Source organism: Bufo bufo, chromosome 4 (genome assembly GCF_905171765.1).
Source record: "Bufo bufo chromosome 4, aBufBuf1.1, whole genome shotgun sequence".
Taxonomy (NCBI): Eukaryota; Metazoa; Chordata; class Amphibia; order Anura; family Bufonidae; genus Bufo; species Bufo bufo.
The window spans coordinates 225,621,091-225,647,635 of NC_053392.1; the positions used below are offsets into that span (position 1 = coordinate 225,621,091).

At 44.2% G+C, this 26,545-nt stretch overlaps 1 protein-coding gene across 1 annotated transcript in view; it reads left to right on the plus strand.

Moving 5' to 3' along the window:
• LOC120997962 (probable cation-transporting ATPase 13A4) overlaps window positions 1-26,545 on the plus strand; it is a 189,958-nt gene that overhangs the window by 149,372 nt on the left and 14,041 nt on the right. Inside the window, exon 26 of the mRNA XM_040428344.1 lies at window positions 4,263-4,437. Coding sequence (XP_040284278.1) covers window positions 4,263-4,437 — 175 coding nt within the window. The remainder of the gene's footprint in view (window positions 1-4,262; window positions 4,438-26,545) is intronic.

A 26,545-nucleotide genomic window follows, 5' to 3' on the forward strand; every position in this document is an offset into this window, starting at 1 on the left:
ACTATTCTCTGTCCAGTTTCCTTGCTAGATGTACAGGACCTGTGATGACATAATCAAAGGTCTTTTAGCTGACAATAGAAATTTTAGACTGAAGGTGGATGGGAGCCAGTATTGAAGGTAATTAGGGGGTGGATCCTATCCTCCACTGCGGGCCCCCCTTCCCTATGGGCCCAATAGCAGTTGTGTGGTCTGCCTCTATGGGAGGTACACCACTGGCACCCATATAACACTATAGGACCCTACTGTAACTCTATCTTCACTTTAACCCCTTAAGGACCCGTGCTGTACATATACGGTGCAGATGTCCGTGACATGTACGGCACGGTGATTGAGCAGGTGCAGGAGATGATAGCCGGACCCCTGTTGCATGCGCCGACAATAGTGAAATCACTGATACCAGTGCATTAACCCTTGATGTTCCGTGGTCAGTGCTGACCATGGCACGTGCGATGTACTTGCGGGGATCAGAGCTGTCATCGGGTCCCCGCGCTGCTGTGGCGGGGACCCGATCGCAAGGAAGGCAGCCTTTCCGTGACAGCCTGTGATATCCAGCCCTCTGGATCTCACAGGCAAGCAGGCTGAAGTGTATTACATTCAGTAATACACTTACAGCCAATGCTTTACAATACAGAAGTATTGTAAAGCATTGTAAAGGGGATCAGACCCCCAAAAGTTAAAATAAAGTGGAAAAGAAAGTTAAAAAATAAAGTTTTACGAAAAAATTTAAAGTTTCAAGTAAAAAAAAAAGAAAAAAAAAGCCTCCTTATCCCAAAATAAAGTAAAAAAAAATTGTAAACAATAGGGAAAAAAAGAAAAGTAGACATATTAGGTACAGCCACGTCCGTATCGACCGGCTCTATAAAAATGTCACATTACCTAACCCCTCAGATGAACACCATAAAAAAAAAAAAGTAAGATAAAAATAAAAACGGTGTCAAAAAAGCCATTTTTGGTCACCCTACATGACAAAAATGTGTGTAATAGCAAAAAGTCATATGCACCCCAAAATAGCGCCAATCCCGCAAAAAATTATACCCTACCTAAGACAATCACCCAAAACATAAAAAAATATGGCTCTCAGAATATGGAGACACTAAAACATGTTTTGTTTAAAAAATTATATTATTGTATAAAACTTAAATAAACTAAAAAAAGTATACATATTAGGTATTGCCACGTCCGTAACAACCTGCTCTATAAAAATACCACATGACCTAACCCCTCAGATGAACACCGTAAAAAAACAAAAAAAAAACGGTGTAAAAAAAGCAATTTTTTGTCACCTTACATCACAGAAATGTGTGTAATAGCAAAAAGTCATATGCACCCCAAAATATTGCCAAATCTGCAAAAAAGTATACCCTACTTAAGACAATAGCCCAAAACATAAACTAACTATGGCTCTCAGAACATTTTTTGTCACTTTACTGTACATGACAAAAAGTGTAATAGCAAGCGATCAAAAAGTCATATGCACCCCAAAATAGTGCCAATCAAACAGTTATCTCATCTCGCAAAAATGATACCCTACATAAGACAGTCGCCCAAAAAATAAAAAAAAATATGGCTTTCAGAATGTGGAGACACAAAAAAATATTTTCTTTCAAAAATGCTTTATTATGTAAAACTGAAACAAACAACAAAAAAAGTCATATTTCGTATTGTCGCGTCCATAACAACCTGCTCTATAAAAATAGCACATAATCTAACCTGTCAGATGAACGTTGTAAATAAATATAAATAAAAACGGTGCCAAAACAGCTATTTTTTGTTACCTTGCCTCACAAAAATTGTAATATAGAGCAACTAAAAATCATATGTAACCTAAAATAGTACAAACAAAACTGCCACCTTATCCCGTAGTTTCCAAAATGGGGTCACTTTTTTGAGTTTCTACTTTAGGGGTGCATTAGGGGGTCTTCAAATGTGACACGGCAGCTTAAAATTATCCCAGTGAAATCTGCCTTCTAAAAACCATATGGCGTTCCTTTTCTTCTGCACCCTGTCATGTGCCCGTACAGCAGTTTACGACCACATATGGGATATTTCTGTAAACTACAGAATCAGGGCAATAAAAATTGAGTTTTGTTTGGATGTTAACCCTTGCTTTGTTACTGTAGAAAATGGATTAAAATGGAAAATCTGCCAAAAAAGTGAAATTATGAAATTTAATCTCCATTTTCCATTAATTCTTGTGGAACACCTAAAGGGTTAACAATGTTTGTAAAATCTGTTTTAAATACCTTGAGGGGTGTAGTTTCTAAAATGGTGTAACTTGTTTGGAGTTTCTACTCTAGGGGTGCATCAGGGTGTCTTCAAATGGGACATGGTGTCAAAAAACCAGTCCAGCAAAATCTGCCTTCCAAAAACCATATGCCATTCCTTTCCTTCTGCACTCTGCCGTGTGCCCATACAGCAGTTTATGACCACATATAGGGTGTTTCTGTAAACTAAAGAATCAGGGCAATAAATATTGAGTTTTGTTTGGCTGTTAACCCTTGCTTTATTACTGGAGAAAATGGATTAAAATGGAAAATCTGCCAAAAAAGTGAAATTATGAAATTCCATCTCCATTTTCCATGAATTCTTGTGAAACACTTAAAGGGTTAACAAAGTTAGTAAAATCAGTTTTGAATACCTTGAGGGGTTTAGTTTCTAAAATGGGGTCATTTTTGGGTGGTTTCTATTATTTAAGCCTCACAAAGTGACTTCAGACCTGAACTGGTCCTTAAAAAGTCGGTTTTGGAAATTTTCAGAAAAATTTTAAAGGGAACCTGTCACCGGGATTTTGTGTATAGAGCTGAGGACATGGGTTGCTAGATGGCCGCTAGCACATCCGCAATACCCAGTCCCCATAGCTCTGTGTGCTTTTATTGTGTCAAAAAAACGATTTGATACATATGCAAATTAACCTGAGATGAGTCCTGTATGTGAGATGAGTCAGGGACAGGACTCATCTCAGGTTAATTTGCATATGTATCAAATCGTTTTTTTTACACAATAAAAGCACACAGAGCTATGGGGACTGGGTATTGCAGATGTGCTAGCGGCCATCTAGCAACCCATGTCCTCAACTCTATACACAAAATCCCGGTGACAGGTTCCCTTTAAGATTTGCTTATAACTTCTAAGCCTTTTAACGTCCCCAAAAAATAAAATGGTATTCACAAAATGACCCAAAAATGAAGTAGACATATGGGGAATGTAAAGTAATAACTATTTTTTGAAGTATTACTATTATAAAAGTAGAGAAATTGAAATTTGGAAATTTGCTAATTTTTTAACATTTTGGGTATATTTGGCATTTTTTTAATAAATAAAATTTTTATTTTTTTACTCAATTGTACCACTCTCATGAAGTACAATATGTGACGAGAAAACAATCTCAGAATGGCCTGGATAAGTAAACGAGTTTTAAAGTTATCACCACATAAAGTAACACATGTCAGATTTGCAAAAAATGGCCTGGTCCTTAATGTGAAATATGGCAGGGTCCTTAAGGGGTTAATGCACATGATTATTATACTTGTACTAAACCTGTGCCTCAGTAGAGGCTCTGTACACACAGCTTGGCTGTACTTAGACATTGATGGATTTTCACTTATTCAAAAGTCAAGCTTCCTTGACAGGTCTCCTGTAAACATGCCAATGGCAAGGTCTAATAAGAAGTAGACTTTAAAGGGGTTGTTGAAGATTTTTTTTAAATCCCCCTCCCCTTCCTGCACCCAGCACCCACCTGTGAAGAAATGTATACTAACCTGCCCCCTGCTGCGTTCCACTTCTGTAGATTCTCGGCTGTTTTCACTGGACTTCCAGTCCCTGTCTACCAATTTTCACAGAGGCAGGATCACATTCACTGCTGCAGCCAATGAGTGGCCTTGCATTACCCCTGGGTCACATGCTGCTCATGGACATGCCACTGCTGAAGCCAGTCATTGACTGCAGCAGTATAAGTGATCCTGTCCATGCAGAAGTTTACAGATAGGGCCCAGAACAAAGTGGTAAGGTATAGATTAATTCACAGTTTGCAGTGGGTGTGGGGAATTAAAAAAAAAATCTGGAAACTCCTTTAAGGGCCCTGAATTTCATTTGTCCTTCGGTGTCCTTGTGAGTTTATTGAAATTTTGGACCCATTGGCTATTAATACAGTATGTTGCTATGAACTAACGTTATTGCAGCTAACAAGTGTGTATGTAATGAGTCAGTGTATTATATCACAAACATAGACATTCAGCTTCTTAATATCTTCTCATTTTCTACAGTGAGTTCGACACCTGCATATCATAAACTAGCACCGTATAGACCACCAGGACAACTGATTTCTCCATCTATGCTGTTTTCTGTGGTGTACAACGTGCTGTTCACAATAGCTATGCAGACATATGGATTTCTCATAGTCCAGGAGCAGTCGTGGTACAGCCCTAATGATGTGTACAGGTAATTATGTGACACTGCTAGTCACTGAAAGGTTTCTTTTTGTGGTAAATACGCAATGCTAGAAAGACCCTGTACTTCACATGGATCTGCTAGATTTATTTCAAACTGGCAGCCTAAGAGGTGTTCCCTTTATCAGGGAGTATTTTCCTTTCTAATGGGTTGCATCATTTCTGGAGAGGGGAGCTGTCCTTTCTACTGCTCTCTCCCTCTAAATGTCATAGCTTCTAACAGTACATTTGACTGCTAGCAGTTGAGGGATGTAACGGAGCACACATGACCACCTCAGTGATATTACTGAGGTGGATAGAGAAATACATTTTATTCATTAACTCAGTAACTATACTAAGCTTTTAAGGGTACTTTCACACTTGCGGCAGAGGATTCCGTCACCTGAACTGCCTGTTGGATCCGTCAAAACGTATGTAAACTGATGGCATTTGTCAGACGGATCAGGATCAGGATCAGGATCCTGATCCGTCTGACAAATGCATTGAATGCATTTCAATGCATTTATTTTTTTCAAATTTTTTTGCGGTCTGAGCATGCGCAGACCACAAAAACTGATCCGTTTTGCAGGAACACTCGGGGCCGGATCCGGCATTAATGCATTTCAATGGGAAAAAATACTGGATCTGGCATTCTGGCAAGTGTTCCGGCATTTTGGACGAAGATAAAAACGCAGCATGCTGCGGTATTATCTCCGTCCTGAAAAGGCAAAAAGACTGAACTGAAGACATCCTGATGCATCCTGAATGGATTGCTCTCCATTCAGAATGAATTAGGACAAAACTGATCAGTTATTTTCTGGTATTGAGACCCTAGGACAAAACCCAATGCCGGAAAAGAATAACGCTAGTGTGAAAGTTCCCTAAGTACATGCAATTCTAAAAGTATTCAAATCCAGATGCTAGTTTATGCCTCATGCACACGGCCGTTGTGCGGCCGTTCCGTGCATTGGGGATCGCAATCGCGATCCCAATGCACGGGCAACATCCGCGCAGCGGGCCAGACCCATTCAACTTGAATGGGCCCGTTGTATGTCCGCACCGCAAAAAAATATGACATGTCATATTTTTTTTGCGATGCGGAACCACGGAAAGAAACACCACAGAAGCACTCCGTAGTGCTTCCGGTGTTCCGTTCTGTGACTCTGTTCCGCATCTCTGGATTTGCGGACCCATTCAAGTGAATGGGTCTGCATCCGTGATGCGCGGTGCACACGACTGGTGGCCGTGGATCGCCGACCCGCCGTTTGCGGGCCACAATACAGCCACGGCCACCCGACGGCCGTGTGCATGAGGCTTTAAAATGTAGAGCATTTTTCATGGCACAACCCGTTTAAGTCCTACTAATAAAGTTATTCTTCCTCTGGATCAACTTGCAGGATAACAGGCCGAACTGGATGGACAAATGTCTTTTTTCGGCCTTATATACTATGTTACTATGTTACTATGTTACTATGTTGAGCCAGTGAACACTCTGGGCTATTTTATTTCTCTAATGTAAAGATAATTTAACCCCCCACAATATTGCTCATGTTAAGTTGTTCCAAAACCATGTGGCATAATTATACAGTAAGATTCTTTTGCTTTTAATTCAACTGCTTTAATAATTTAATCAGACACTTTGAAGAGGTAATTTCTAGATTGGACCGGGGTGAGTCAATGGATGTCTTATATCTTGACTTCTCCAAAGCATTTGATATTGTGCCTCCTAAAAGTCTGATATATAAAATGAGAATGCTTGCACTGGGAGAAAATGTCTGTATGTGGTTCCTTACACAAACTTTGATGCGAGCTGATTACAACTATTAATATTTACCACAACAGTGGGTAAGTAACTGGCTCAGTGATAAAAAAATACTGAGGGTGGTTATTAATGGTACACACTCAGATTGGGTCACTGTCACTAGTGGGGCACCACAGGGGTCCGTATTGGGCCCTATTCTCTTCAATATATTTATTAATGATCTTGTAGAAGACTTGCACAGTAAAATGTGATGCTAAACTGTGTAAAGTAATTTACACAAAAGAGGACGGTATACAGCTACAGATGGACCTGGATAGATTGGAGGCTTAGGCAAATAAGTGGCAGATGAGGTTTAACACTGACAAATCTAAGCTCATGCACATTGGAAGGAATAATGCAAGTCACCCGTAAATACTAAATGGCAAAACACTGGGTAAAACTGTCATGGAAAAAGACTTAGGAATTTTAGTGAACAGCAAACTAAGCAGTAGAAATCAGTGTCAGGCAGCTGCTGCCAAGGCCAATTAGATTATGGGGCACATCAAAAGGGGCATAGATGCCCGTGATGAGAACATAGTCCTGCCACTTTACAAATCACTAGTCAGACCACACATGGAGTACTGTGTACAGTTCTGGGCTCCTGTGAACAAGACAGACATAGCAAAGCTGGAGAGGGTTCAGAGGAGGGCAACTAAAGTAATAGCTGGAATTGGTGGTCCACAATACCCTGAAAGATTATCAAAATCAAGGTTATTCACAAAAGACGACTGAATGGAGATATAATTACTTGAGATGAGCGAATAGAAAAAATTTAATTCACTATTTCATCGTGCTTCGTGGTAACAAATCACAATTTTCCTAAAATGGCGGCTACACATGTGAGGACTAAGGACATGGAGCAGGAAACTCTGGGAAGGTGGGATCACCCAGATTGACATGCCTGCATGCAGCCAGCCCTGTGATGTCGAAGCCCTTTAAATACAGCAGACATTTTAGATTCTGCCATTTTCCAGCGTTCAGAGTGCAGGGACAGATGTGTGAAGGCGCTAGGGACAGCACTTGGAAAAACCTCTACGTTTTAAAAAAAAATCTGAAAAAAGGATTTATAAGTGCAGGAAAAGGATAGGAGGGAATAATTTCACAGCATCTTAGTGCAGGGAGAGACGTCAGAAGGCGCAAGGGATATTGATAGGAAAGTGATTTACAAGTGCAGGGAACGATTATTTGGGGATCCAAATAGTTATTAGACAGCTCTGTCATTCCAGCTTTTTGTTATTGGGCTGCAAGTGTTATGTTGAAAAGCCTTTAGTGGCTTATATCTTAGTATCTTATTCAGTACGACAAGAAAAATATATACTCACTGCACTGTTGCAGTTATTTCTGTTGAAAGCGTATAGGGGCGTATTTCAGTAAAAAAAGATAAATATATACACATTACACTGTTGCTGTTATTTCTAGTGAAAACATATAGGGGCGTATTTAAGTAAAAAAAGAAAAATATATACGCACTGCACTGTTGCAGTTATTTCTGTTTAAAGCGTATAAGGGTGTATTACAGTAAAAAAATAAAAATATATACGCACTTCACTGTTGCAGTCACCAAAATCGGGGACCCACACAGGGCCGACTTCAAAGCGGAGAAAGCCTTTTCCACCTACTCATTCCAGTGGACTGTCACTGACTTGCGTCTGTTCAAAAGGCCTGTCAATGATGCGGCCACTGTAGCAAAGTGGGGGACAAATCTCATATAGTATCCCACCATTCCCAGGAACAATTTTACTTGCCGAGTAGTGACAGGTCGGGGCCAATTCCGAATTGCCTCAATTTTGTTCACCTGAGGTTTGATAATTCCGTGCCCAATCACATACCCCAGGTACTTGGTCTCTTCTAATCCTATCGTGCACTTTTTTGGGTTAGCAGTTAAGCCAGCCTTTCAAAGGGAGTCCACTACAGCCTGTACTTTAAGTAGGTGACTTTCCCAGTCGGTGCTGTGGATAACGATATCATCCAGGTACGCCAAAGTGTACCGATAATGTGGATGGAGTACAATGTTCATTAGTCTTTGAAACGTGGCGGGAGCGCCATGTAGACCAATGGGTAATACTTTGTACTGATACAGCCCCTCTGGTGTTATGAAAGCCATTTTTAACTTGGCAGCCTCCGTCAAGGATACCTGCCAGTACCCTTTGGTGAGGTCCAAAATAGAAAAATACCGGGCTTGGCCTAACTTTTCAATAAGCTCATCTACTCGGGGCATGGGGTATATGTCAAACTTGGAAACCTTATTAGGTTTGCGGAAGTCGTTACAGAATCATAACGTCCCGTCCGGCTTGGGTATCAAGACTATCGGACTGGCCCATTCACTTTTGACTCCTCGATGACACCTAGCTGTAACATCAGTTGCACTTCTTCAGAGATGCCTTGTTGCCGCGACTCAGGCACCCGGTATGGTTTTAACCGGATTCTAGCCTGAGGCTCAATGACAATGTCATGTTGGATGATAGAAGTGCGTCCAGGGAGGTCCGAAAACACATCTGTGTTTCTGCTGACGAACTCCCTGGCCTCCTGAGTCTGTTTAGAGGAAAGATTGTCAGCAATCTTTACTGTGGCAACTGCTTGCCTTGTATCAGACTGTGGGACCGAAACCGCTTCCCCTAGAAAACCTGGCCGCGGGCTGTCTTCAGTATAGGTTTCCCTATCTTTCCACGGTTTCAGTAAGTTTACATGGTACAACTGCTCCGGCTTTCTTCGCCCTGGCTGTTTTACCCTTTAGGTTACCACCCCAACTTTTTAGAGCACTTCATAGGGACCCTGCCACCTAGCAAAGAACTTACTGTCCACCGTTGGCACCAGAACCAAAACCCGAGCCTAGCGATTATAGACCCTACTCTGGGATCGCTGGGCTGCCTCCATATGTTCCTTAACCAGCGGCAACACCGTTTCCATCCGTTCTTGCATCCGAGTTACATACTCAATCACATTTTTATGCGGTGTGGGTTGTTGTTCCCACGCCTCTTTTGCTATGTCCAACAAACCACGCCGATGTCGGCCATACAGAAGTTCGAAGGGCGAGAACCCAGTAGAGGCCTGGGGCACCTCTCACACTGCGAACATGAGATAAGGCAGTAGAAGATCCCAATCCTTCCCATCTTTAGACACCACCCGCTTTAACATGTTTTTCAAGGTTTGATTAAATCTTTCTACCAGGCTGTCCGTTTGGGGATGATAGACAGACGTCCGCAACTGTTTGATCTGTAGTAGTTTACGGAGTTCCCTCATGATTTTTGACATAAAAGGGGTCCCCTGGTCGGTCAGAATCTCTCTCGGTAAGCCTCCTGGGGAAAACATCACCACTAACTCTTTGGCTAAGAGTTTGGCCGAGGTATGTCGCTGCGGCACCGCTTCCGGATACCGAGTGGCATAGTCCAGGACTACCAAGATGTGTTGGTGCCCTCTAGCGGACTTCGGTACTGGGCCTATGAGATTCATAGCGATCCACTCGAATGGAACCTCAATAATCGGGAGAGGGACCAGGGGACTACAGAAATGTGGCTGAGGGCTGGTTATCTGGCAGGTTGGGCAAGACTTGCAATACTCTTCCACCTCTCTGAACACACTGGGCCAGTAAAACCACTGTAGAATCCAGTCCTGCATTTTCTGCTGGCCCAGGTGTTCCCCAAGAACATGTTGGTGGGCTAACTCCAACACAAGCTTGTGATACGCCTTGGGCACCACTAACTGTTCAATATGCTCACCCTGTAGTTGATTTACCTGGTACAGCATTTCTTGTTGAACCACAAAATGGGGAAAGATAGACTCGGCCCCCGGTTGTTGCGGCTCACCCTCAACTTTATGGATTTTCAATGCCTGAGGAAGTTCAAGACGGAAGGCTACAGGGTTAACAATGGCAGTGATATGGACCAATAAATCTTGGGCCCAACTTCCAAGAAGGTACCTTAAGTTTAATGTTTCTTGTAGACAACCACACAGAATCACCCACTCTCAGGTCCGGACCACTCATACGTCTCCTGTCAGCCACACGCTTATACCTGTTGCCCATCTTTTTCAGGTTATCTTGGATTTTCCGCCAAATAAAAGACAAAGAAGAGGAAAATCGTTCCTCCTCAGGAATGCCGGAATTTTGCCGGAATTTTGAGCACCAGAAAATGTACCAAACTGTGGATGGAACCCATATGCCCCAAAAAACTGCGACTTATCAGTGGATTCTTGTCTACGGTTATTTATAACTCAGCTAACGACAAAAATGAAAACCACTCTTCCTGATTCTCTGAAACAAAACATCTCAAGTAAGTCTCCAGATTCTGATTTGTGTGCTCCGTCTTTCCGTTCGACTGAGGATGAAAAGCCAAAGAGAAGGACAATTGTAAACCCAGACGAGTACAGAACGCTTTCCAGAATCTGGAAACAAACTGAGTCCCTCTATCGGACACCACATCCGAGGGAATGCCATGTAGTTTCACGATGTTGTCGACAAACACCTGTGCAAGAGTTTTAGCATTGGGTAGACTAGGTAATGCAATAAAGTGTGCCATTTTAATAAAACGATCTACAACCACCAGAATCACAGTTTTTCCCGAAGAATTCTGTAAATCCGTGATAAAATCCATGGACAAATGGGTCCAAGGTCTGGACGGGATGGGCAATGGAAGCAGAGATCCGGAAGGCCGAGTATGTGTCACCTTAGCACGTGCACAGGTACCACAGGCTGACACATAGTCCTCAACACACTTACACATCCCCGGCCACCAAAATCTGCGAGAGATTAAATCAACAGTCGATCTGCTCCCAGGGTGCCCAGCAAGCATCGTACAGTGATGTTCCTCGAACACCTTGTGACGTAATTCGGAGGGAACAAACAACTTCCCCGAAGGACAAGAGTCCGGAGCATCCTCCTGTGCCTCCAACACCCTGGCCTCAAGATCAGGATAAAGAGCGGATATGACAACCCCTTCAGATAAAATGGGACTAGGGTCATTAGACTCACCCCCCCAGGAAAGCTACGCAACAAAGCACCTGCCTTGACGTTCTTAACCCCAGGGCGGTAAGTGACGATGAACTTAAATCTGGTGAAAAACAATGACCATCTGGCCTGCCTTGGGTTCAGTCGCTTAACCGACTCCAGGTAGGCCAGAGTCTTGTGATCTGTAATTACTGTAATAGGGTAAATTGCTCCTTCCAACCAATGCCGCCATTCCTCGAACGCCAACTTAATGGCCAGTAATTCCCTATTCCCCACATCATAATTCCTTTCAGCAGTAGAGAGTTTTTTAGAGAAAAATGCACATGGGCGCCATTTACTAGGATGAAAGATGAAGGATGAACAGGACTTCAACACGAACCACACTCCAGCTCTTCCAGGACCAAATGAAGCTATCCCAAGCAAGGAGTGATGGGAAAAATCAGACTAAATAGGGTGTGGTAGAGGTCACATGATCCACACCTAAACAGGAGGTGTGGACATACCAGCAACACACAGACAAAGTGAAACCAAAAGAGGCTGTCAGATTACTAATGCATAGATAATCTTTCAGACCTTCTGGGACCTGTCACAGATGTGACACACCCCTACCGTTTGACCTTCGGTCTCAGGTTCCCAAGGTTCTGGTCTCCCCCTGAGCCGGGCCACTCTGCTAGGGTTATCCCTGTCTCATATGTATTGGTGACTCTCGCCTCAGGCCACAGTGACGGGAAAGTCTCTCCCAATTATTAGTTCATAATGTAACTTTGTGGCGACGGCAACCTCATGAGTCCACCGGCCGGCCACCGCGGAGAGAGACACCAGGGCGGTGGGATTGTTCTTTAAGTCTCCATGGATGCACACAACGCCGACTTTCTGGCCAGTATACTCGGCGGGAAGCACCAGGGCATCTCTTATCAGGGACATCAGGCTACCTAAGTTCAGCAGCGCCACCGCCAGGGTATCTCCCACTTGCACCTGGCACAGGTGACTTTTGTCTATTGTCTCGGGGGTACCGGTTGTACACAACCTCCTGGCATACATTGAGGGGCTGTAGTCATAGTTAGTGTCCATGGGTTCCCCCCGATGGGGAAAGTTGGCCCTTAGGTGACCAGGCTCTTGATACTGCCAACAGACCATCGGAGCTGGGTCTGTAGGGAGTATATCCCGAGCAGGTTTTGCTGGCACTGGCCGCCTGGTTGAGGGTGGAGATTTCCGGGGTTTAACTGACCCCCTCCCAAAAGAACCCCCTTGTAGATTTCTGGTGCCCACATAGACCTCTACCAGGTCGACCATCTCTAGGGCATTATCAGGGGACACCTGGCCGATCCAGTGCTGGAGAGGGTACGGCAAAGCCCTCCAGAACACATCAGCTAATAGACGGTCTAGCATACAAGTGGGACCCAGTACGTCAGGCTGCAGCCACTTTTGCAACCGATGTAGCAGATCATAATACTGCGGTCTGGCGGGTTCAGCTGGGTTAAATTCCCACTGATGCACCCTCTGGCCCCGGACCAATACATTCATCCCCAGTCTTGCCAGAATATCACCCTTTACAGTCGGGTAGTCAGCCGCTTGATCATCTGGTAGGTCAAACAACACCTGCTGGGGTCTAGACGCCAGGAACGGAGCGATGACCTCAGCCCATTGGTCTCGGGGTAACTTCTCCCTCAAGGCCACCTTTTCGAATACCTCCAGATAGGTCTCAACGTCGTCCGAGGGGGTTATCTTAGAGATTACCGCGCGGACAGCTTTCTGGGCATCGTGGATGTTCTGGGACGCCCCTGCCGCTTGTAACGCCATCACATGCTGTAATAGCAGCTGGTTGGTTTCCTGCTGCTGCTTGTTAGCCTCCCGCTGCTGTGAGTTAGCCTCCACGAGGGCTTTCACTACCGCCTCCATATATGACACACCCATGCCTGGAAAAACAAAACTTTTCGGCCTTTAGGCCAGCCTCACTGCGTGTGGCCGCTCCAAGCCACCAATTGTGGGGATTCGCTCTGGTAGGCAGGTTAGCGGACGCAGTATAGAGGCAACAACAAAGTTTTTAACTTAAACAGTTCAGTGTTTATTCACACTTGGCAGGCTAACAAAATATAAACAAAGTCACCTTAGTTTAAATCCTGGTGGTCCATTCACACCTTTCTGCAGGTACTGCATAAGAAGCTCAAGTCCTGGTGTTCACTTCACACCATGCTGCGGGTACCGCTTAAAGAGTCCCAGTCCTGGATGTCGTTCCCTTGTCCTCCCAGATAGGTCACAGGCATGCATCCAGCCACAAGCCTCATACACAGACACAGTCCTTACTCTGAGCCCAGCTGCCTATTAAAGAACAACTAGGTGCTGCCAAAACCCGGACGGGCACTTAAACTCTGGTCTGGTATTTGAGCTCACCTGGCTGGAAACCAGCCCAGCTGCACATGTTGGAAGGAAAATACCTGCCTTCCCATACAAAATCCCTCGCTGTGTCATATTCTCAGTTCACTTCTGGAGTTATTTCTGTTGAAAGTGTATAGGGGCGTATTTCAGTACAACAAGAAAAATATGTACGCATTTCACTTCAGCAGTTATTTCTGTTGGAAGCATATAGGGGCGTTTTTCATGAAAAAAAAAAATATATATATATATATACGCACTGCACTGTTGCAGTTAATTCTGTTTAAAGGGAATAGTGGAGTTTTTCAGTACTTCCAGAAATATATATACGCACTTAAGGCTACTTTCACACTACCGTTCAGAGCAGGTCCGTCTGATATCTGCACAGACGGATCCGCTCCTATAATGCAGACGTTTGGATCCGTTCAGAACGGATCCGTCTGCATTATAGTTTAAAAAAAATTCTAAGTGTGAAAGTAGCCTGAACGGATCCGTCCAGACTTTACATTGAAAGTCAATGGGTGACGGATCCGTTTGAAGATTGAGCCATATTGTGTCATCTTCAAACGGATCCGTCCCCATTGACTTACATTTTAAGTCTGGACGGATCCGCTTGCCTCCGCACGGCCAGGCAGACACCCGAACGCTGCAAGCAGCGTTCAGGTGTCCGCTTGCTGAGCGGAGCGGAGGCTGAACGCTGCCAGTCTGATGCATTCTGAGCGGATCCACGTCCACTCAGAATGCATTAGGGCAGTACGGATGCGTTCGGGGACGCTTGTGAGCCCCTTCAAACGGAGCTCACAAGTGGACACCCGAACGCTAGTGTGAAAGTAGCCTAACTCTTTAAGTTTTTTATGGTCAAAGGGTATAGGGGGCGTATTTCGGTACTACTATAAAAATATATTTTCAGTGCATTTCTGCAGTTAATTGTGGTGAAAGCGTTTAGTGCACTGTTTTAGTACAAAAAAGAAAAATGTATTCGTTCCTTTTAGGGGTGTTTTAATTTCCATTTAATTTGTGTAGTTCAGCTACAAGTATGTCAGGCAGAGAAGTGCCATGCCATGCACAGAGGAGTGGCAGAGGCCTGAATGTTTCAGGCACAAGCAGAGGTCGCAGCAGAGTAAGGGGGCGTGGCAGCAGGAGTCACAGCGAGAGGCCTGAGCTCCCGGTGTCATCTAGCATTTGTGTCTTGGCCAGCAACCCTGCGGTTCTTGATTGGTTAACTCGGTCATCCACGTCATCCTAAGTGACATCAGACACCCCCAGCCAATAGTCGGTGGTTTCGTCAGACACAACCCTTAGTTGGCATGACCCGGGAGCAGGCCCTGTGCCCTCACCTGTCCTCAACCTGTCATTTTCTGTTCAATCACCGCAAGAAGAAGTACTACATGCAGTGGGCTTAGCTTCACTTTTCAGCAAGGATGAGCTACTAGAGGACAGTCAGCAGCTTCTGCTCAGCCAAGATGTGGAGGAGACTTCCGCCACTTCCTCCGCTAGGCGGGAAAGTAGTGATGAGGAGTGGCACGGGAGCTTGTGTTGCGAGTGGTCAGGCTCCTGACCCAGAGGCCATTGAGGAGGACATCAGTGATGTGCAGACACTACTTGATGATAATAAGGTTGATCGCACTTGGGAGCCTGTTGCAGGTGGGGCTTCATCATCATCAGGAGAAGAGGGTGGCAGCTTGCCTGTGAGGTAGCGGCTGAGCCAGCTGCGTGGTAAAATGGCTGGGAGTCAGCAGGGTGGCAGCAGTTGAAGGTCGGGAGCCAAACGTGCCCAGGGTAGACCACCGCTTCGCATCAGCCTACCTGCCTGGGAAGTAGTGGTGCAGGGGTTCACGGAGGCAGTGGCGGTAGCAGTCAGACAGTGCGGACTGTTAAGGGGAAAATCCCCTACTCGGCGGTGTGGCAGTTTTTTATTAAGCTGCCAGAGTAGGTTAAAGTGGTGTGACACAGTGAGGGGAATGGTCTGGGAAAACAGGTATTTTCCTCCCAGCGTGTGCTGCTAGGCTGATTTGCAGCCAGGTGGGGTCAAATACCGGACTGGATTTTAATTGCTGGCCCGGGTTTTTGGCAGCACCTGGCTGTCCTTAAATAGGCAGCTGGGCTCAGCAGCAGGATCTCTCAGTGTTGGGATCTGAGGCTTGGTGCCAGGTTGGAGGGCTGAGACCCATGGGCCGGGTAAACAGGCCCCCTAAAGCCTGCCATGGACTGCTGGAGGCAGAACTGACATCAAGGTGACTTGTCTTATATGAACTTTCCAATTTGTGTGAAGTAACACCAAGATGTACTTTCCATTGTGTGTGAAGTAAACACCAAGACTACAAAGTAACGCATTGTTTTGTGCGTTTGCCTCAAGTGTGAATAAACACTGAAGTTTTGCATTAAGAACTTGTCTTTTGCCTCTGTACTGCGTCCGCTTACCCTATCTACCAGAACGAAACCCCACAATTGGTGGAGGATGCGGGCGAGCGCAGTGAGGCAGGCGTGATAGCCAAAGTATTGTATTTCATTTTTGCTCCTGGCACGGTTGTATGTGTTGCATTAAACCCGTAAATTTCAACAAGTGACCCTCGAAAAAATGGAGGCTAACCAGCAGCAGCGAGAAACCAACCTGCAACAACGGTAGACGAACAGGCAGCAGCAAGAAACAAACCAGCTGCTGTTACAACACGTGATGGCTATACAGATGGCAGGAACATCCCAAAGCGTCCATGATGTCTGGAAAGTGGCCAGTGCGGCGATCCCCAAGATGACACCCTTAGATGATGTCGAAACATACCTGGTGATGTACGAGAAAGTTGCCACAAGGGAGAAACTACCCCAAGACCAGTGGGCTGAGGTCGTCGCTCCGTTCCTGGCATCCGATTCTCAGCGGGTGTATTTCGACTTGCCGGACGATCAAGCGGCTGACTACCAGAGAGTAAAAGGTGAGATTCTAGCAAGACTGGGGGTGAATGTGTTGGTCCGGGCCCAGCGTGTACATCAGTGGGGGTTTAACCTGGCTGAGCCCGCTAGACCCCAGTATTATGACTTATTTCACCTCTTGCAAAAGTGGCTACAGCCTGATGTGCTGAGTCCCACGGCTATGCTGGATCGACTATTAGCTGATATGTTCTGGAGGGCTTTGCCACCCCCTCTCCAGCATTGGATCAGCCAGTAGAGATGTCCCGAACTATTCGCCGGCGAATAGTTCCCGGTGAACATAGCTTGTTCGCGTTCGCCGCGGCGGGCGAACATATGCGATGTTCGGTCCGCCCCTATACGTCATCATTGAGCAAACTTTGACCCTGTACCTCACAGTCAGCAGACACATTCCAGCCAATCAGCATACCCTCCCTCCCAGACCCTCCCACCTCCTATCAAATAGCAAGGACAGCATCCATTTTAGGGACAGCATCCATCTTGGATTCATTCTGAAGCTGCAGTGTCACAAATTTGACTAAGTTGTAATCGCAATGCGATTAATACAGGTTATATTAATCGCTTAGCGAATTCAACTTAGAGCTTGGTTCCTAATGGTTGTATTGCTAGAATATAACGAAGATTGAGAATATAGTGCTATATTCATTATATTCGACAATTCTAGCAATACAACCATTAGGAACTCAGATCTAAGTTGTAATCGCAATTGCAAATTCAACTTAGAGCTGGGTTCCTAATGGTTACAGTGGCGTTGCTATGGATGGTGTCACCCGGTGCGGTAGAAAATGGTGTCACCCCTGCCCCCCCCCCTTCCCCGAAGCCATAATAAAAAGATAAAGAGAAAGAAAAAAGAAGTCACTAAGTCAGCTCCAATCAGATATCTGCATAGACCCAGAGTCTTGGTCTATGTGCAGATATCTGATTGGAGCTGACTTATTATTTTCTCTTTTGCACATAAACGTTTAAACTATATTCCTTAGTATAAATGACCAGTCCACACCATGTGGGTCTATATTTATGAGGGCCCCCCTGAGCAAAGATTAGTAAATGTGGCCGGGTGGCCCCAGCCCACAGTTCAACCCAACCCCTTATGGCTCCTGGCCTGGGGCCATCTCTATAATAATCCACAGTAATTTATGAATGGGGTTAGGTTATTAACTTATTATTATTGGGGTATTATTAAAATAATTTGGTCTATAACGTCAGAGCCGCTCTACCTACCTCCTCCTCCCGGCACCAGAGACTCCTGCAGGGCAGCTGCCACGGCGCCCCGCCACTCACCAGGCTGCAGTGAGTCACACCCCCGTCCCCCTTTACCATGTGACGGCGCGACCAATACAACCATTATGAACTCAGACCTAAGTTGTAATCGCAATGCGATTAATGCAGGTTATATTAAATCGCATTGCGAATTCAACTTAGAGCTGGGATCCTAATGGTTGTATTGCTAGAATATAACGAAGATTGAGAATATAGTGCTATATTCGTTATATATTTGTCAATTCTAGCAATACAACCATTATGAACTCAGATCTAAGTTGTAATCGCAATGCGATTAATGCAGGTTATATTAATCGCATTGCGAATTCAACTTACCACACTCTGCGTCAACTATGTAATTTTCCATGGGAGTTTTGCCATGGATCCCCCTCCGGCATGCCACAGTCCAGGTGTTAGTCCCCTTGAAACAACTTTTCCATCACTATTGTGGCCAGAAAGAGTCCCTGTGGGTTTTAAAATTCACCTGTCTATTGAAGTCTATGGCCGTTCGCGAACATTTGCGGAAATTGCCCGACCTGACAAACAACTAGCCCCCAGCACCTTTTCCGCAGTCCCTTGGTACCTCTCCCGATCATCGAGGTACTGTTTTAGCGAATCGCTATGGACCTTATAGCCCCGGTACCGAAGTCCGCTAGAGTACACCAACACATCTTGGTCGTCCTAGATTACGCCACTCGGTATCCGGAGGCGGTGCCACTGTTAAATACATCGGCCAAACTTATAGCTAAAGAGTAGTGATGGACGAACATCGGCCATATTTGCAGCCACCAAATACTGCTCCCGGAGACCGCATTTAATTTCAGACTGGTTCACGCACAGGCACAGGTAAGGACTTACCTGTGCCTCGCCGGACTTGTCAGTTAAGATGGCAGATCGCATGTGTTTGCGGGGGAACACTGCGAACTGGCCATCACTGCCCAGGAGGTAATCTGGAGGTGGATACAATCTAAAAAAGTAAGATTTGTTTGTTTAAAATCTATCCCCTCTTTAAAATGGCAGGCCTGGTAATGTGCAGGAATTGTTGTGCTTTTATTTCAGGTTCCACTCTTCGGAGGTTTGGATGCTGTCTGATCTATAGACAGCCCTCCGTAATGCAGCAGGAAATTGCATTTTTGAAATCTGAGATTTGTAAATTAACTGTTAAACAAACTCAGGCTGGGAACGTTGCAATGCCACTGCCACAGAGGCCCCCTAGAAATGGAAGATGGGTTACTGCAGGTTCTGGTAGACTTAAAGTTGTTGATAGAAGACATGTCCCACAGTCTGTGGCTCTCCATAATTCATTTGCAGCACTTTCAGAGTGCAAGAGCAACATGGAGAATGGCTCAGGCACAGTGGGTGAGGAACAATCATCTCCTATGTCTAAAGTATGCAAGACTGCAGCCAAAGACAAAAAGGATAAGGTGAGGACGGATAGTAAGCAGCTGTTGGTGGGCGATTCTATCATAAGAGGTGTGAAGTTTGAGGAAAATGGTTTTGTGAGATATCTCCCTGGTGCTACCGCTAGCAGGGAAAGACGACGCATCATTAATATTGTTAGGCAAGCAAAGCAGGAAAGGGAGGTGGATGTTATTGTTCATCTTGGGACAAATGATCTGGCTTGCAATGAGGTTTCAAAGGTGAAGGAAGCTTTTCACACACTTGGTAATGATATACGGGAGGTTGCATCAACTGTTTCATTCTCTGCAGTTTTGCCTGTGCAAAACCTTCAGCATGACAGAAAGATGCGCATTAAGGAATACAATGTATGGCTTGGTGAATGGTGTCTGAACCAAGGGTTTGGCTTTGTGTCTCATGTTAGCTCTCGTTGGAATGGAAAAGAACTGCACAAGAAAGATGGTTTGCATCTTTCTCTCAAGGGAACGACTGTCCTCAGTGAACAGTTCAAAGTATTTGCTAAGTAGCATTTAAACTAAGAAAGGGGGGCAAAAGAGTGCTAATCCAGCAGTCCGAATGCCCCCCGAAACAATGCCAGAAGATGCCAGTAGCAAATAGGTTAAGAAATTACAAGCTCAGAGTCTTGTCTACAAATGCTCGCAGTTTAGGGAAAAAGATCAATGACCTTGAGTCTATAATGGCATCTGAGAATATAGATTTAGTGGCTGTTACTGAGACATGGTTCAATGGGAGTAATGACTGGGATATAACAATACCAGGGTTCTCTCAATATAGGAGAGACAGAGAAGGCAAGCAAGGGGGAGGGGTGGCCCTGTATGTGAAAGATAGCATAAAGTCTAATTTAATTCATTTTAGCGAGAACACTTTAGAGTCAGTTTGGGTTACGTTGCAGCTTGATATTCATAAGGTAACTCGTGTAGATGTGATATATAGACCACCTAGCCAAGTCAAAGAATTAGATAATCTACTAGTTGAGGAAATAGCTAAAATGACATTGAAAGGGGAAGTTATCATTATGGGAGACTTTAATCTTCCTGATGTAAACTGGAAAACCAAAATAGCTAGTTCTGCCAGGAGTACAGATATTCTAAATTCCCTACTGGGATTATCTCTACAGCAAGTAGTGGAGGAGCCAACACGGAAGGAGGCCATTTTAGATTTAGTTATTCACAAATGGGAATTTGGTATCTGAAATTTCTGTAGGGGAAAGCTTGGGATCTAGTGATCACCAGTCAGTGTGGTTTACTATAAGTACAGTGACTGAGTCACACCACACAAAAACAAAAGTTTTAGATTTTAGAAAAAGTGACTTTTCTAAAATTAGATTAGAGGTATACGAGTCCCTATCAGATTGGAACAGTTTCAATGGAGTCCAGGAGAATTGGGACTACTTAAAAGTGGCACTATTGAAGGCAACAGATAATTGCATTAGGCTTGTCAGTAAAAGCAAAAAAAGGAAGAGACCACTGTGGTACTCAGCAGAAGTGGCCAAAATCATTAAAAACAAAAAGATAGCATTTAGTACTTATAAAAAATAAATAAACGAGGATGACAGGCAAATTTATTTGATTAGGCAGAGAGAGGCCAAACAAGTTATAAGAGCTTCTAAAGCACAGGCAGAAGAGAAATTAGCTCAGTCAGTGAAAAAAGACGATAAGACATTCTTCAGATACATAAATGAAAAAAGAAAACTAAAACAAGGAATTACCAAATTAAAAACAAAAGAAGGAAGGTATATGGAAGAAGATAAAGAACTAGCTGACTGCCTCAATGAATACTTCTGTTCAGTTTTTACAAAGGAAAATGAAGGAAAAGGACCTCAGTTAGAAAGACTAATGAATCTTTTGATGCACGTGTCTTTACAGAGGAAGAGGTTCTAAGTCAGCTGTCTAAAATTAATACAAATAAGTCACAGGGGCCTGATGGGATACACCCAAAGCTATTAAAAGAGCTTAGCGGTGAACTAGAAAAAACATTAACAGATTTATTTAATCAATCACTGGTAACAGAAGTTGTCCTAAAAGATTGGAAATTAGCAAATGTGCCCATTCACAAGAAAGGTAATAGGGAGGAATCGGGCAACTATAGGCCAGTAAGCCTGACATCAATAGTGGGGAAATTAATGGAAACCATACTTAAGAAGAGAATTGTGCAACATTTAAAATCCCATGGATTGAAAGATGAAAAACAGCATGGGTTTACTTCAGGGAGATCATGTCAAACTAATCTTATTGATTTTTTTGATTGGGTGACTAAAATGATAGATGGCAGAGGTGCAGTAGACATCGCTTATCTAGACTTTAGTAAGGCTTTTGATACTGTCCCACATAGAAGGCTTATCAATAAATTACAGTCTTTGTGCTTGGACTCCCATATTGTTGAATGGATTAGGCAGTGGCTGAGGGACAGACAACAGAGAGTTGTAGTAAATGGAGTATATTCAGACTATGGTCTTGTTACCAGTGGGTTACCTCAGGGATCTTTTCTGGGACCCATATTGTTTAATATCTTTATCAGCGAAATTGCAGACGGCCTCGATGGTAAGGTGTGTCTTTTTGCTGATGACACAAAGATTTGTAACAGGGTTGATGTTCCTGGAGGGATACACCAAATAGAAAAGGATTTAGGAAAACTAGAGGAATGGTCAAAAATCTGGCAACTAAAATTTAATGTTGATAAGTGCAAGATAATGCACCTTGGGCGTAAAAAACCCAAGAGCAGAATATAAAATCTGTGATACAGTCCTAACCTCAGTATCTGAGGAAAAGGATTTAGGGGTCATTATTTCATAAGACTTAAAGGTAGGCAGACAATGTCATAGAGCAGCAGGAAATGCTAGCAGAATGCTTGGGTGTATAGGGAGAGGCATTACCAGTAGAAAGAGGGAGGTGCTCATGCCGCTCTACAGAGCACTAGTGAGACCTCATTTGGAGCATTGTGCGCAGCACTGGAGACCATATCTCCAGAAGGATATTGATACTTTGGAGAGAGTTCAGAGAAGAGCTACTAAACTAGTACATGGATTGCAGGATAAAACTTATCAGGAAAGATTAAAGGACCTTAACATGTATAGCTTGGAAGAAAGACGAGACAGAGGGGATATGATAGAAACTTTTAAATACATAAAGGGAATCAACAAGGTAAAAGAGGAGAGAATATTTAAAAGAAGAAAAACTGCTACAAGAGGACATAGTTTTAAATAAGAGGGGCAAAGGTTTAAAAGTAATATCAGGAAGTATTACTTTACTGAGAGAGTAGTGGATGCATGGAATAGCCTTCCTGCAGAAGTGGTAGCTGCAAATACAGTGAAAGAGTTTAAACATGCATGGGATAGGCATAAGGCCATCCTTCATATGAGATAGGGCCAGGGGCTATTCATAGTATTCAGTATATTGGGCAGACTAGATGGGCCAAATGGTTCTTATCTGCCGACACAATCTATGTTTCTATGTTTCTATGGTGTCTTTGGGGGTGCACACAGCAGAGAGTGAAGAGGGTGCAGATAGAGAGGATGAGGAGGGTGCAGAAGCAGAAGGCTGAGTGAGCCACTTAACCAATTCTGGTGCTTTCTTTGACGTAATCGCACGCACCTTCTGCAACTTCCCACTTAGAAAAGCCAAAAAAGGGGGTCAGTCAGCACATACCAAACCGCAGAAGCACATTGCTATGGCAGGGAACAACATTGAAAGACAGAAACATGCAATGCGACAATTAACTGCAATATAGAGTACAAAATTGCATAATAATAACAAGTGCTACACTATAAGTGCGAGATACTTGGCAAATCGTTTTGTACAAAATTATTTGAGCCCGTCTGCCGAGTGTCAAGGCGATCTCTGTTAGACGGGTTCCTACGCTAAATTCTACCTGTTAGGTGCCATGACGGCTACCATACACTTCAGGGAGTGTAGGTTCCACATTCCTACGCTAAATTTTACCTGTTAGGTGCCATGACGGCTACCATATACTTCAGGGAATGTAGGTTACACAGCAGGCCTACTCCACGACATCACCGGCGCCAAATGGCTACCAAGGACTGCAGTGAGAGTCCACAAACTATCCCACTCCTGGTGCCATGGCTTCAGTGAGTGAAGGGGAGCAGGCCTGACTATGTACTAACACTAATTAAAATCAGCCTATAGGGCAGACAGGGTGGTCAGGAGTGCATGACTGAGGAGGCAGCCACACCTCCAGTACAAACTGCAAAGAAAAACCAAAAAAGGGGGTCAGTCAGCACATACCAAACCGCAGAAGCACATTGCTATGGCAGGGAACAACATTGAAAGACAGAAACATGCAATGCGACAATTAACTGCAATATAGAGTACAAAATTGCATAATAATAACAAGTGCTACACTATAAGTGCGAGATACTTGGCAAATCGTTTTGTACAAAATTATTGTAGCCCGTCTGCCGAGCGTCAAGGCGATCTCTGTTAGACGGGTTTTGTACTCTATATTGCAGTTAATTGTCGCATTGCATGTTTCTGTCTTTCAACTTCCCACTTAGGCTGTGGCCTGGTGCACCTGCCCGACCCCTACCACCCCTGCGGAATGGCCTGCCTCTTCCTCTGCCTGTCATTTTCAAAATGACAATGTGACCAAAGTCCCTATAGAAGAGCAGTATTTGTGGCAGAAGCTATATCACACCCCTGCTTCAATCAGTTTTTTGGGGGGCAACTAGTATATCACACCAGTAGAAATTATTTGTTCCAATGACGTTTGTCACTATCTGTAGCTTAGCTAACGCAGCTAAACCACAAACAAATGCTGAACTACCCAACTGCACTATATAGAAAGTATATAAATGGTATATAACACCCCTGCTTCAATCAGTATTTTTGGGGGGCAACTGATATATCACACCAGTAGAAATTATTTGTTCCAATGGAGTGTGTCACTATCTATAGCTGAGGTAACGCAGCTAAACCGCAAACAAATGCTGCACTACCCAAATGCATTATATAGAAAGTATATAATTGGTATATCACACCCCTGCTTCAATCACTTTTTTGGGGTGCAACTAGTATATTACAACAGTAGAAATTATTTGTACCAATAGCATTTGTCACTCTGTGTAGCTGAGGAAATGCAGCTAAACTGCAAACAAATGCTGCACTACCTTAATGCACTATATAGAAAATATATTATTGGTATAGAACACCCCTGCTTCAATCAGTTTTTTTGGGGGGCATCTGGTATATCAGACCAGTAGAATCGATTTGTACCAATAGCGTTTGGCACTTTGTGTAGCTGCAGTATCGCAGCAGAACCCCAAACAAATGCTGCACAATACAAATGCACTATAATATACAGGTGAAACTAAAAAAATTTAAATATCGTGCAAAAGTCCATTTATTTCAGTAATGCAAATTAAAAGGAATTGCATTAATGCAGCTTAAAATTAGAATTTTGTGAAAAGGTTCAATATTCTAGGCTCAAAGTGTCACACCCTAGTCAGCTAATTAATCCATATCCCCTGAGAAAAGGGTATCTCAAAATTGTGACTTTGGGGTTTCATAAGCTGTAAGCCATAATCATCCAAATTATAACAAATAAAGGCTTGAAATATCTCGCTTATCTCGTATATTAGTTTCACCTTTTAAGTTGCATTACTGAAATAAATGAACTTTGCACGATATTCAAATTTTTCAAGTTTCATCTGTACTTTCTATGTTAGAAAGTATATTATAAGTATATTACACCCCTCAGTAAGTAACACCTATCAATAGCACACCTATACCAGTCCTTAAAAGGACTTTTGTGGCCCCATTAGCTAGTATTTGGTGTCCCTAACAGTCTGTCCCTGCTTCACACAGCAACCTCTCCCTACACTGGCAAAGATCAGGTTTATTTATAAGGTAGGGGGTATGTCCATGTGCTGAAACGTCTCAATTGGCTGTCCTGTACCACCTGATGGATGTGTCATGTGTCAAAATTCTTCACAATGTAAAATAATATGGCACCATATCGCCATATGTTCACCCGCTCAGCGAACCGAGAACAAGCAAAGTTCGCTGCGGAACGACCGCCGGGCGAACCGCAAGGCCATCTCTACTAAAGAGTTAATCCAGATGTTTTATCGAGTGGGGCTACCTAAAGAGGTTCTGACTGACCAGGGGTCCCCTTTTATGTCCAAGGTCATGAGGGAACTCTGTAAATTGGGGCACATCAAACAGCTACGGACATCCGTTTATCATCCGCAAACTGACGGCCCGGTAGAAAGGTTTAACCAAACATTAAAAAACATGTTAAAAAGAGTGGTGTCTAAGGATGGGAAGGACTGGGACCTCCTTCTGCCCTATCTTAGGTTCGCAGTGCCAGAGGTGCCCCAGGCATCTACTGGGTTCTCGCCCTTTGAACTGCTATATGGCAGACATCCTCGTGGTCTGTTGTACATAGCCAAAGAGGCGTGGGAGCAACAAAAGCATGATTGAATACATCACCCAGATGCAGGAAGGTATGGAAACAGTGTAAGAGAACATATAGAGGCAGCTCAGCGAGCTCAAAGTCGGGTCTATAATCGGCAGGCTCGTGTCCGGTTTTAGTTCTGGTTCCGACCATGGACAGTAAGTTCCTGGCTAGGTGACAGGGACCCTACGAAGTAATCGAAAAAGTTGGAGAGGTAAACTACAAGGTAAACCAGCCAGGGCGGCGAAAGCCGGAGCAGGTGAATTTACTCAAACCTTGGAGAGATAGGTAGACCGGTACTGACGACAGCCCGCGGCCGAGTTTTCTAGGGGAAGAGGTTCCGGCCCCTTGGTCTGAAGCAAGGGAAGCGATTGCCACAGTGAAGATTGCTGACAGCCTTTCCTCTAAACAGACTCAGGAGGCCACTGGTACTGGCAGGTACCCTTGACGGAGGCTGGCAAAGAGAAAACTGCATTCATCACACCGGAGGGGCTGTACCAATATCAGGTGTTACAATTTGGTCTGCATGGCGCCAATGCCACTTTTCAACGACTTATGGACATTGTGCTTCGTCCACATCATCGGTACGCTTCGGCTTACCAGGATGATATTGTCATCCACAGTACCGACTACGAAAGTCACCTACCCAAAGTGCAGGTCGTAGTGGACTCCCTTCGGAAGGCTGGACTAACCGCTAACCCAAAAGAAAATATGTGCAATAGGGTTAGATGAGACTAAATACCTGGGGTATGTCACTGGGCGTGGCGTTATCAAACCCCAATTGAAGAAAATAGAGGTGATACGGGATTGGCCCCGACCTGTCACTACTAGGCAAGTAAAGTTGTTTTGGGGAATGGTGGGCTATTACATTAGGTTTGTCCCCCACTTTGCTACAGTGGCCGGGCCATTGACAGGGCTCTTGAAGGGACGCAAGTCAGTGATGGTTCGTTGGGATGATTAGGCGGAAGAGGCTTTTTCCGCTTTGAAGTAGGC